Source organism: Rutilus rutilus (assembly GCF_951802725.1).
Source record: "Rutilus rutilus genome assembly, chromosome: 3".
Classification (NCBI taxonomy): domain Eukaryota; kingdom Metazoa; phylum Chordata; class Actinopteri; order Cypriniformes; family Leuciscidae; genus Rutilus; species Rutilus rutilus.
In genome coordinates this window covers 25,828,333-25,841,935 of record NC_140211.1, presented here as the reverse complement: position 1 = coordinate 25,841,935, position 13,603 = coordinate 25,828,333, and the positions used below count along the sequence as shown (strand labels likewise).

General features: G+C 37.6%; 1 protein-coding gene across 1 annotated transcript in view; it reads right to left on the bottom strand.

Annotated features, from left to right (window-relative positions):
* Nucleotides 1–13,603, bottom strand: part of tox3 (TOX high mobility group box family member 3) — a 51,020-nt gene that overhangs the window by 18,178 nt on the left and 19,239 nt on the right. Inside the window, exon 2 of the mRNA XM_084406118.1 lies at nucleotides 572–634. Coding sequence (XP_084262244.1) covers nucleotides 572–634 — 63 coding nt within the window. The remainder of the gene's footprint in view (nucleotides 1–571; nucleotides 635–13,603) is intronic.

Genomic DNA, 13,603 nt, shown 5'->3' with positions numbered 1-13,603 from the left:
TATCTTTAAATGATCATGGGGACAGGTGTTTACATGCATGCTCCTTTAGCCGTCACCTGGAGCATACCAGCAGGATGTGAAACCGTGGAATATCCCCCTGCAAAAGTGACCCTAATCCCATCTCAACACTCAGTGCCCCCTGTGCTCCTCAACCTCTGGTCAGTACTGAGCTGTTTGCACTGTTAACGCTGGTAAACATATCAGCTCCACTGGAGGAATCATTCAGTCAGATTATAACATATGTGTATTAACATGTAGCTGCTGGCGTAACAAGCTCTAAGCTTTAAGGGTTTGGGGTGTGGAAAATCCCAAAGCAGTTCAGGAAGGCATGTAGAGAGCTAATCATGTTTTATGTAAATGCAGCAGCTGTACACCTGCCGCTGAAATTAATCACTTCATTTGAACGTAGAGAGAGGCAAGCATGCTAAATGAATTGACTTTGTTTTGAAACAATAAATGGTTAGACACGGAAATGACTGTTTAGTGATTCCAGAATAATACTGCTGGGCATGAACTAACAATGGTTTACCATCCATAGAAATGTAAAGGTTATCTGCAACAATGTACTCACATCTCCTGCTAGCAGGGCTCCATTGGCATCAGCCATGTTCATGTAGTTGTTGTTATTCCCAAACTGCAAAAGAAACGAGAATAGATTAGTCATTTCAGTTGCACCTCTCTCCAATTCACTGTAGTTGTATTCTTCAGTCACAATATAGCAATGAATTTTGTTTTATGCACAAAATAGTGGGGATGGGAGATTAATCCAAAATAAACCAATTCTTTGATTCTGAGTTGGGTTTGGGGAGTCGACCTTATTCGGGGCAGTCTGATATATCTTTGAATCATTCATTCAACAGAATCATTCAATTTGTGTCTTACAAATGTTATACAAGTATTTGTGTTGCATTTTCATGTAATAAAATATTTTAGTAAACCTATATAAGTAGGTACATACTGCTTGTTGGTTAATATCTATTGCTGCATAAATGAAAATAATCAGATTTAATTATTTGTCAAGCTGTCAGCATTTAGTTAGAAACAACGTGAACAATTATTGCATTAGATACTTTGAATTGACAAAAAAAAAACATCCACAGAACACAGTCATTTAAAATTCAGATTTTAAAGGATGATAATAATTACTTGAATTCTAATTTCAGAATCAATTCCAAATATTCTGGAATCAAACAGCCATAGGAAATACTGACAGGCCTGTACATTAATGTTATCTGAAATATTTCTTCTATCTTGCAAAGCAGTACCAAAACGGTTCATTGATTAGTTCGCCCCTCATGTAACTGGGTAATAATAAAGACAGACACAGAAAGTAACCCAGTTGCTAATGCACCTCGCATCATACTGTACATCAGTGGGGCAGCTAGGTGTGGCAACTTTGCATTTGAAAAGCGGGGGAGTCACACAGTCGTCTTTAATAATCTGAAATGCCCACACAGGCTGATGAAAGATCACAGTTTATTACAGCAGGTGAACACAAAGCAGCTTGTATAGTACTGCAAAACAACCCCCACACACAAAGGTCTGATTATTAAAAAAATTATATATGTTAAAATTGACGCTACATACATATTCAGGTCATTTTCTTTATTTTACATGTGAAAATATAATGGGATGGTGGTGTTGTTTATTCTACAGTATATCCATGTAGTATTCTACAGCTTCCTTTCTAAATGGAGCTCTTTTCTTTATTCTGATCCTTTATTCTATCTGTACCCCTCTAAATCAAACATGATGGCAAATTGTTGAAATGGCAGGCATCCTATCTTTTCTTCTGAGACACAAACACACTGACAGGTAGGAACAATGGAAGAGCAAAATGAGGAATTATGGGTTAGCAGCTGGAGGGCCAGCACAGAGGGCCCTCTATAACCAGACAAATCATGCATACACACACACACACACACACACAAGTGAGGAGCCATGCGCACGCACACACAGACATCAACCAGAACAGCCAGAAAAAGTCTTCACAACAGCCTCAAGGCCCTGATTCAATGGCGCATCCAACAGCAAGCTTTTGTCTGTTTAAAACAAAGTGATTCCTTCAGATGTTACACAACCAGAAGAGTCGGAATAAGAGGGGAAAAGGGCTTTCTTATCTTATTGTGGAGGGCAAACAATTGCAGGAACAAATTAAGATCAGAGCAAAATGAGAAGAGCATTAATTTATTTTTCCCTTGCTTTGTTCTCTCTCCCCCCCCTCATCTTTTTGTCTGAGTGGTTAGTATGCGAATGTAATTACCGAAGGAACTGTAGCTAATCAACTGCGAATGGTATCCATTAATTAGTCTATGCCCTGGAGAGAGAGTGAGCAAGAGAAAGAGCGGTGGGGGAAAGAAAAAGAATTAGCTGAAATGTTAAAAGTCTAACCAGCACATACACGTGTAACCTCGCACAACACAAACACACACACAGGCCTTGCGGCAGCTGCAGGACTTGAAGAGCAGGTGTTTTGGGCTGAGGAGGCCTTTTGGAGCGCTCACCTGGTGCATATACACTAAAGAGGAACAACACACTGCCTCGCACAACACAGCACCATAACGTCAGCGGTATAATGCCTCTGGAAATAGAAAAACTGAAAAATGAACATTTTTGTAGTGCGTGTCTTTTTTTGTTATAAGCATTCTGATCATATCAGGAAAAGTCTGCTGTCAGCGGTGCAGTTTAGGTGCCATTTACTCCAAACCATGATGGTGAACTGGTGTGAGCTGGTTGAGAGTAGTATGAGAAAAGCAACCAAAGTTTTTGGAGCAACCAATGGGGAGAGAGACAGAAAGAAAGGTCTTTGACTAAACATCTCATTAAAAGAAAATAATTACCCTCATCCCACCCTCCGGAAAATGGAGAATTATTATTATAAAAAAATAATAATAATAATAATTAATAAACAAATCAATATAACTGCAGCACTGTTCAGAGTCAACATGAAATAAAAGTTTTTGAAAAAGTAGAAATTTTCTAAATTAATGTACATTATTATGAATGATTCAGTGAATCATGCTATTCCAAGGAAAGAAAATAGTTCATCCATTATCATTAAATCAAAATGTAATAAAGTTTCCTCTTATGCTGACATCACTTAGGCCCACTTAGGCTATTGGATAAATGTTAATCAGCACTCTTAAAAAAGGCGGTTTTCACAGCGATGCCATAGAACAACCACTTTTCTTAGGGTGAAGAATATTTGAATAATCTAAAACACTTTTTCCACAATAAAGAACTTTCTATGCAAAGGAAAGGTTCCATGGATGATAGAGGTTCTTCATGGAACCATAGATACCAACACCTTTATTTTCAAGAGTGTCAAATATCAATTTATGCATTGGTTTAACTCGCATTCTGACTATTTCTATTCTGGTATGTAATGTTTTATTATGATCCAATTGATTCCACCTCGTACTTTTTTAAGATTAAATATCCACTTCTAAATAGTTACATTATGGAAAATAGATTACAAACAGCAATTCATATTGACTTTACCAATGAATTTGCAAAATATCATCTTTTGAGAAAGTTAAAAAAGAAGAAAGAAAGGGAGGGAGGGAAAGAGAGATCTATCAAATGAGAGGCAGAGAGAGAACACAAGGTGGATTCTGAGAAGATGGAAAAAAGTTCATGCCTCATTTCATCACTAAGGTGGGTCTACACAATACAAACAGCAAAGGGGAAGAAAGTGTGTGTGTGTGTGTGTGTGTGTGTACACACACTAGCACTGCTCCAGGCTTTAAGTTATTCGTTCACACCATCAGCATTCACCCTGTTTTAAATCCCATTACCTGCCTCTCTGCCTCGCATCACTGACACATGGAGATCCACGACTCATGAATATTAATTGAACAAACATTATTCTCAAATAAATATAACAGAAGGACAAGAAGTGCTGCATTAAATCACCTTCCACTTGTCAGCTGTACATTTAACAACTGATGCCGATAAACAGAAATAAAATGAAAGAGAGCTTTTAGGAAACAGAAGTTAGCGTGAATGGAAAAGGACACGGGGTGTTGTTGTCGCTCTTGGCTCTCTTCAGTGAGAGAGCAGACCCTCTCATGTTCATGGCAGGGTGGGATTGAGCCAGATGCCAAATGAGATTAGCTGTGATGGGAGGATGAGACAAACTGAAAGAATGAAAGAGAGAATGCTGAAAATGGGTCAGATCAGACAATGGAGCCTCTGTAATTAACAAGATGAGAGAAGCAATGCAAACGCTATACCTCTGCCTCGTTAGTGAACAGTAACGAGCTCAAAACACAGCCATATTAGGCATGAGTCACAATGGATGACTAGTCAAACTTAGTCATTTAACAACCAACCAGCAGATTAGTGATGTAAATTTCAGTATTTATACTCATTTGTTTTCCTAAGTGTTTATTTATTAGCATTAGTGCTTTAATGAACATATATTTTACTTTTTGGAAATAAGTAGTTTTACACGTCTAACCTCTATACTGACAAAAAAATGCAAAAATGCAAAAAAAAAAAATAAGGTTGGATTTTTCCTAATTTTTTAAATTAAGGCATTAAGGTCAATTTCCAAAATATGATTTTTTATTCCTCTTTTTAGTCAACTTTAGCATGGGTGTATTAACTTATGCATTGCACTGTATATATATATATATATATTTTTTTTTTTTTATGCACAAATGATTTGCAAAATATTTCTTACTTACAACTAATTAGTTTAAATTGTTAGTTAAATAAATGTAAATTTCCTTATTTTTTTCTAAAAAAATGTTGCATTATCACTTTAATTTAATTAGACATTTCAAACATAAAAATGGTTCCATTAGACAATCTTCATGTTAGTGTTGTTATATACACAAAACTGTTCCTGACTGGATTTGGACTCCATTGTCCAGACTGAGCTGGGTTTCATAACCTGAGTGTTTGTATATTCTTATGCAAGTGTTTCCAGAGGGAAATAAGATATTATTACAACAGAGTGAATTCAATCATCCCGGGGGGAAAACAATATTACAGAACTAATACCCGGCACAACCCAAACACAATCCACTTGAGAAGAATGTGACCATGACCAACAGCCTGTTTGAAGAATTACTGAGGTCACATGGTCATTATCTACAAATGGGTGAGTTGAACAAACATACTGCAGTATGACGCATATGCAAGATTACTTTATTATACAAATATAATACTTTGAGAAAGGAATTATCTTTGGTGCTTTAAGGGAAACAGTAAAACTAGCCTCTAAGATGGCGTGAACAACACATACATACACAGAATATAAGTGATACACACAAATATAAAATGACATAAGCACACACAGCTCAGGAAGGGAAATGTGTAAACTGACATCTTTGTCCAGCAGGCCCACACAAAGAGCCTAAAGCAGGGCCGTTCTGATCCACAGGAGAAATCGATCTCTAAAAGTCAGTTTAAAGCTAAAATCATTAGATGAAAGCACTGCACACAGAGAGAATACAATCACACTGACAGAGACTCTCTTTAGACAGTCACCTCTTCCTCTCATCCTTCTCTTTCATGCTGTCACTCTCTCTCCCTTGCTTTCTTTCACTTCTCTCTTCTGTGCTTTTTCGTTCTGTTACTGCATTCGGCTATACTTCAGTTTCTTTAAAAAACAAGTACATCTGGGTGTATAAAGTGCCATTTATAAATGAAAACAATTGCATTACAATGATATTTATTGCTGTAGATGCTGGCCTTTTACAAATAAATAAGGAAGAGAGATGAAGATCTGGACTAGTGCACAATTGCTAAAAGAGCTACAAGTGGCAACAATGAAATCTGAGAGCTATACTTGAGATTTTTCCCACCAGATGAGAGATATGAAATGGATCCATTTATAAGTCCTTGAGTTTCCATCCACTGAGCTTTCAGCACGACAGGCATTATATCACTGTAATGCATACAGAGGGATGACTGAATGCAAATTAAATTAATAGATTTGACAGAAAAATGTGGGTTGAGTATATTAATCTCAGCATGTGTTACAAAATGCTGAATTAAAGTAGTAGTAGTAATAATAATAATAATAATAATAATAATAATAATAATCATCATCATCATCATCATCAACATCATCATCAACAACAACAACATTACTATTGTACTGCTACTACTTTTACTTTTAATAATAATAGTAACATTTTCAGTATCATCAGAGTAATAATAATAATAATCTTCTATACTAATTAGATTAAAATCAAATCGGCCCTGTTTTGTCTTGTCTGTCTAACACTGTCTTGTCTTGTCTAACCTCTGATTAATGACAACCCCTGTAACTTCCTGTGCTGGAGTCATAGGTCAGTTATTCCATTTCAATCCTTACAGAAAACCTTTAAAGAAAGCACTGACTAGCTGAAGCTTCATCTTTGATCTCGCTGGGTACAGCACTGGCTCTGTGCCACAGTAAAGCTAACACCCTGGATATGGCTTCAGACGTTCAGAGATTCCCACAATAGAACAGAACATCCAGTCTCACACACACACACACACACACACACACACCCACCCACCGCCCCAACATATGGAAGTGAACACAGTTTATAATATATGTATGCTGACTTGCACCTAATTTAATTTCTGGTTTTGGAATGTACCAACAAGCTCTGTATAATAACAAATAAATAAATAAATAAATAAAATAAAGCAATAAAAAGTGTACCCTATAAAAATGTTAAATGCATTTTCTTATTACCAAGCAACTCTCTGTAAAACTTCCAAAGCAGAATTTTCTTTGTATTCATCATTTCCACAACTAATTTCTCCAAGCGTAACATACAGTACATTTCCTTTATTGCAGTTTGGGTACATCTGCAGTGGGTGCACTGCCTGCCAGTTGTTCAGTCTCTGCAAGTCTGTGAAACACAAACTGTTAAGAGCCGGCTCATACATCAGCCTATTATTCTAGCGAATACTCCACCATATTAAACAAATGGATCAGCCTACAGCTGCAGAGAGGAGCCTGCATGAGGGGCCAGAGGTTATTGTCTAATTTAAATCTTGGCTGTATTCCCGGGCCAGTGCCACATTCCAATTTGTGGCTGTGTAGCCTGGCGCCACTGACAGGAGTCCTTCTGAAAACACAGTTATGGCTGCCCTCCAGAAATGTGTCGAGAAACAAAGCAATCAACAGGTTGTGGAAGATTAACAGCGTGGTTGATATAAATTAGCCTGAATAATGAAAACAGTTTATAGGTTTTGTGCCACACAGACTGCTTACACCTATTTTGTGTTCACACACAGCTTTATGGAAAGAGAGGTCTTGCTCATATATGAAAGACAAACAGTGAGCCAGGCTTCATAGCATGCTAAATAAAAGAAAATTTATGAAAAAACGAACCACTAGACTAGAGCCATTCCAACAAATCAATGGCCAATCCCATATGTATCGCACAATTACAATACCTAATCTTCTCTATTCACTTCTGGTTATTATGGTGACACTTTGAGAGCCCAGGAACAAAAGAGCACTAAGGATTTGCACATATATGCCCTAAAATTATTCCACTCTTGAAGACATGGTGACAGCACAGCGATCAAAGAGAAACTGAAATAAAACTGTGAATTACTGAAACTGTGCCGTTGTTAAAAGGGTTTCATGTGATGTGGATGGAGAGAGAACTTATCTTCAGCAACAAAGACGTTTTTAAGACAACAGAAGAGATGGCGGATTTTGAGTGATTCAGACTCTACAACATCAACAAAGTAAACTGGAGAAATCAATGTACACGTTAATCACAATTTACTGCTAAAATATGGCAAAAAAACTGATCTCAATGAAATATTTAAGTACACTATAATGTAATCAAAATGTAAATAATTTTGACATATTGCTTTGTCTGTTTCCATTATAGACTGGGTCCAGAAAAATGTACACGGACATTGTGCAATATTACCCCATTTTATTGTGAAAAGTCTGAAAAGAGGGTCAATAACAGACCCTATATTTGAGTCTTGACCTCTGTTACAGGTCAAATGGGAGAAATGCTGGACTAAAATAACAGATTGGCCAAAACACAAGAAAAATGTCCACAGGCCGACCATCATCCACAGCACATGTAGACACTGTCCAACTCCATCTGTCTTCATTAGGTCAGTGTTTGACCCGTTTCTCTGCATCTGAAGAGGTCTTCAGGGACATCCTGTGTACTCCTAACACTGTTAGCGTGGATATTTTGAAAGCAATAACCTCACAACAGCACAGCCAGCCAATTTACAGCAACAGCAGGTCAGGTGAAGACAATGGCAAGTGGCTAATCCGAGCCTAAGAGTAAAGAGATAGATGAAAGTTATGGCATGGAACGTATCTGAGGATGGTGGGAAACGAGAGATAGACTGCTTCCATTGTTTCTCTAGGGTGGTGAAGAGATAATAGGAGATGTAATTGATAAAAAAAAAAAAAAAAAAAAACCCCGTGAAAATAAATAATGTCATTCATTTGCACAAAAGAGATCAAGGCTCATTTTCTGGCTGATATCCATACACATTGATCTAAAACAGGGCAACATTGTCACGCAACGGGATTATCACTGGCACATGACAATACCTAAAGAGGTGTATGCACTAATTTAAATAAGGTCTATCATAACAACTCTCAGAAGAGTTTAGCAATGTATTTGGTCTTGGCCGAATAGATCTGCTAAGCTGCTGCTGTTGATTATTGCTGCTGCTGTAGAGCAAGTTCAGATACTTCTGCTACTGCCAAGACATACACAGACACGCTGCTGTGAGCAAGTAAGACATACTGCTGCTGCACAAATAGCATATATGAAATTACCTGTAGCAGATCTATACAGGTGGAGCTAGGAAATGTGGAGGGTTTCAGAGGAACTTTGAAAACGCACTGCAGACTGCTACAGCAAACACTGACCAACTACTTATATGTTGAGCAGCAAGCTCATTGGCTGCAGATGCAACAAACACCAATCAGCTTGTGCTGTGTAGTTAACTATGGAATTGTCAGCAGGTTGAGTTAAGGAATCATCAGCCTGAGCCATCTAGAGTTTAATGACAGAACTTTGCATTCCCTCGAACTTGCATACAGCTGTACATTTCGAGGTAATCATTTATCCTAGTCACACAGCCTGTTTTATTCATTCAGGAGCAATACATCCTATTAAACTGTGAGATTATAACCTGCGCATGACGATCCAACAAACCATTGGTGCAACCGCAGGTGCACGCTTCTGCAATGATCCCTCCACGTGCCATACGTTTGCCGACCCCTGATCTAAAACAAACCATTTCAGAGGGACTTCGCAAAGATAAACAGGTAAAAAATGATTTATTTTCAAAGGATAATGCAGGACACTCTTCTTTGCAGAGTACATTTCAATTCAGTCAGCTTGAGCATCTTTTCTTCTTCTACTGCACAGCTACTCTTTAAACCTACAAATTGACCACAGCAATGATGAAGACAGTTTTATTTTCATTCACGTCTCCCACTCATCCTCAACCATTCCAATTAAAATCAGAGTGACTGATTGAGTATAATCGTAGCCAGAGGCATGACGTTTAAACACTGGCAGACTCGCTGTCAATGTGGACTTGTCATGTACAACAAAGCATGTTTAAAGCATAATTGAGGCCAGATGGCTGAATCTGGTGCCAAGACAGACAGGCAGTCCATATGCATGTCCACAGAGTATCAGTATGACTGTAATCAAGAATCACACAAGTGTCTGTCAGAGAAGTCTTTTCACTCAGCATACTATTTTTTTTTAATCCGCAGACAACATTAAGTGCAATAGTGCAAAAGAAGCCTTCAATTGGAATTTCGTGGCAATAGACAGTCCTTCACATCAGCAACATGCTCTCTCTGCATGTGTGCATGAGAGAACTCCGCTTCTTTCAGTGGCTAAATGATGAAAGTCGTCTTCCCGCGAGTGCTCTACATTGCTGGTGACCTGACTGGTTAGTTCAGGGGTTTTCAAACTGGAAGATTCTAGGGGGTCTGCAGAAAATATGAGAGAAAAATTATGTATTGTTTAGTCAAAGGTCACTGTAAACTGCTCCGGAACGACATTTATTGTGAAAAGCATTCTAAATATATATATATATATATTTTTTTATAGTAACTTGGTTTATGAATTAGAATTAGGAAAAACACACTAAATAAAAAGTTAATATTTTCCAGATGATAAATTAATCTTTTGTTTCAGTACAATAACAATATAAAATGTTTTGATTTTGAAAATAACAGGTTGCCTATATATCCTCATGATTTTTATCACATATAAATAAGTTATGCACAACAAGGTTTTTTTTTAAGTTTTCTAATAGTACATAAAAAAACCCTGAAAAAATATATAATAATAACCTGATGAAACAGAAAACTTTCAACAGAAAAGTTACACAGTAATTTCTCATCAGGAATGAACACTATATTGGCTGACCACAAATATGTTGGATGACAAATATTTTGGACTGCCAAATAGCTGAATTATGACTGACAGTGAAGCACAACATTAAGCATCCCTTCGCATTACTCTGTGACAAGAAAAATATTCTAAACGGCCTCGTAAAATCTGAATAGTCCACGTAATCCCATCTGGGTAATTCTGCAGTGAACACTCTGGCATCGTTTCAGTAAACTTTCCTGCCAGTAACAGCAATACCTGCATTAATCTCTCTCATCAAATCGACAGGGCCGGCAGAACGTCTGCAGCAGCGCCTCTGCCATCACACTTTATGAATTATATAGAAATAGGATATAATATTGCACGCGTGGTCCAAAACATACAGACAATGCTCTGGGGCCTAATTTATCATTGTTATTCAAGTGCTTGCTCACCTCACACTTAAAACAAAATCCTTCTAGATTCTAATTAAGCTCTAAGGTACCTCCCAAGGGCTCTGCTTTGGCAAAGAAAAGCACTTTGATTTATGTAGCACTTTGTCGTTAGCGCTTCAGGCCTGCCTGTTGCGAACACACTAGTGATAAATATGAGCATGGAGCAATTACTCATATTTGTTAATTAACTCCCGCTAACAATGTTTTCCTCCACAATGTAATGAAAACACAGCAGATTGAACACAAATATGCCCCATTATTTCATGTCTCCACCTACATGCAATTAAGATGAAAATAATTTGCTGCCACAGAGCCCTCGCTGTGAGGGGAAACTTCCACAGCATACCAAATAAAAGCCGTTTACCCAGCACAAGCAGCAATCACATGGAACTGATAGGCTTTAAATGCTGTAATTAGCTCTCAACCTTGTGGCTGTCCGACTGCATCCCACTAATGTGCGAACACATGCACTTGTGAATTACTTCAAATATCACAGCTCTCCTCTGCAGCCTTTTAGCCTCAGTTAGACAGGGGCCAAACACTCTCTAGCTCTCTCTCTCTGTCTCGTATGAAGAGAAGATAGCTTAGCAACCTTTTGGAGGAACGCCGCACAAGTAGATTGTATCCTACGGCACCACTGGATTGAGAACAAAGATGTTAAACATAGAGGTCTTGCATGCCATGGCAGGAAACCTATATGGCTAAATCAGATCCCTATATGAACACAATGCTGCCTCTCATTTAACAGACCGAGCAGCTCAGAATGTTACTATACTGAAGAGACATTGTTTATATGCTCAACCCACAAAGATTACCCTGATAACAATTCACTCTCTTCCTACTAGCGCAGAACAAAATGGCCGTTCAAACCGGGGGATGTCAAACAGATCAGACTCCACCCCGATGCTCAATTAGTAGTGATCATGGCCTTCTTTTACACCGCGGTGCTCGGTGAGGCCAGTTGAGTTTAGGAGTGGATTGAGCCCCTGTGTAAACAGAGCTTTGGAGATTCCAGTCTCCGGGGCTCTGACATGTGGCTCAGAGGAGCATGGGGAGATGAATGCTCTCATACAGACTTTATCAGGGTGAGTGAGAAGGGTAATGTTCCTAAAACAATCTACCAATGGGGGTTTTACAGAGTGCAAGACTCTAGAGCGTCCCGTCCAGCGGTTTAAGCGAACAGATGCTAACGCTGCAGCAAGATCTAGTGACCCCTACAGCAGTGCACAAGTGGACCAACTGTGTCTGTGTTCATATAAAACTCACACATTGAAGCAAAAAGGAAGTATACTGAAGGTGAAGTGTTTAATTTCTGCACAACTAGCAGCACCCAATGACACATTATAAGATGTTTCTCCAAACACACCACCAATCTAAAATTCTTAAATTTCAGACATTGGCTGCTATTCTGAAACACTCAAAGAAATAGAGCAATACTGAAAGTGCTACCGAGCCAAAGTATCACACATTATTTGTAAAAATGATTAATCTGCATTCACTGAGGAATGCATGCTCTGCTAGGGATATTTGTGAGTGTGAACTATGATCAGTTCCAATATATGCTTCAAAGGTCAGTTTTTAGAAACCACACAGAACAGAATGAAACAGTAATAATGTTGAATCGTTTAAATGTGTTAACTGCTTCAAAAAAGTGCAATTAAATCCTGAGAATGTAATTTGTACACGTGGAAGTTTAGAGGGGATTTGAAACTGAATTGAAATGCTTGTTTAAACTGTAAACCATCAAGTAAATTTTATTAAAAATAATTAAGAATATTAAACAGAACCAAAACCATACTGAATCACATATGGATCCTTATTGTCTAAGTCTTGATTAAGTCTTCTCACTCTGCAGGCCACAGAGTTTCTACCTAAAGCAAAGCACTACTCATGTCATAAGACTATTTTCCGAACACTTTCATGAGCTGTTAACGTCAAATAATTCTGATGTAACAATTTGTCTTAACTTTCTGTAATTTTGGTAACGCTTTAGATTACAGCCCGGAAAGTACTGCGTAATTAAAGCGATTTTACATGTTACTTTCGGTAATTATAGTGTATGTATAAAGTACTTGCATCAATATGTTAAGTTTGGGGAATAAAGGGGTAACAACCAGGAGAATTAAAAAAAATATTTATACTGTAAGTATTATATAGAACTTAAGGGTACTTATTCTACTATTATAAACAACAATCTTACATTTGGGAGCAATTTAGCGAGAACATACACTGTATACCTTTTTGTAATAATTGTGTACCAATACATACTGTATAGGCTTTTTAATAATTACAGGGTACATATCTATGCATTTATACAGTAATCTTTTTAACAAAAGTGCACTTAAAACTAAAACAATTGCAACTTTTGCTTAAATATTGGGGAAAGATACTTGTTTCATGTAGTGGTGCTTGTTACCGTCTTGTTCCATGTAGTTGCAGAGTAAGTAGACATTACGGGCCGTAAATTAAAGTGGTGCTTGTTACCCTCTTGTTCCATGTAGTTAAATACAATATAAATACATACACAATCTTATATCCCTGACTCGGAAACCTTTATTTGAAAAACAACTTAATTCAAAACAGATTTACAATACTTCTTTTTCGTTTAAAACTGCTTTTTTTAAATCAACAATTAATTTCAAATGCTTAAGTCTTGACAGAAAGTAGCACTTTTTGTCCCCCCTTTTTTTCTCTTGCTTGGCTTCTTCCTTTTGATCCTCTTCTTTTTCTTTCTTTCCACTGATGAATCTGAAGAAGAAATCATGTCTCTTGCTATTCTGTATTATGTATTCAAATAAAATGCAG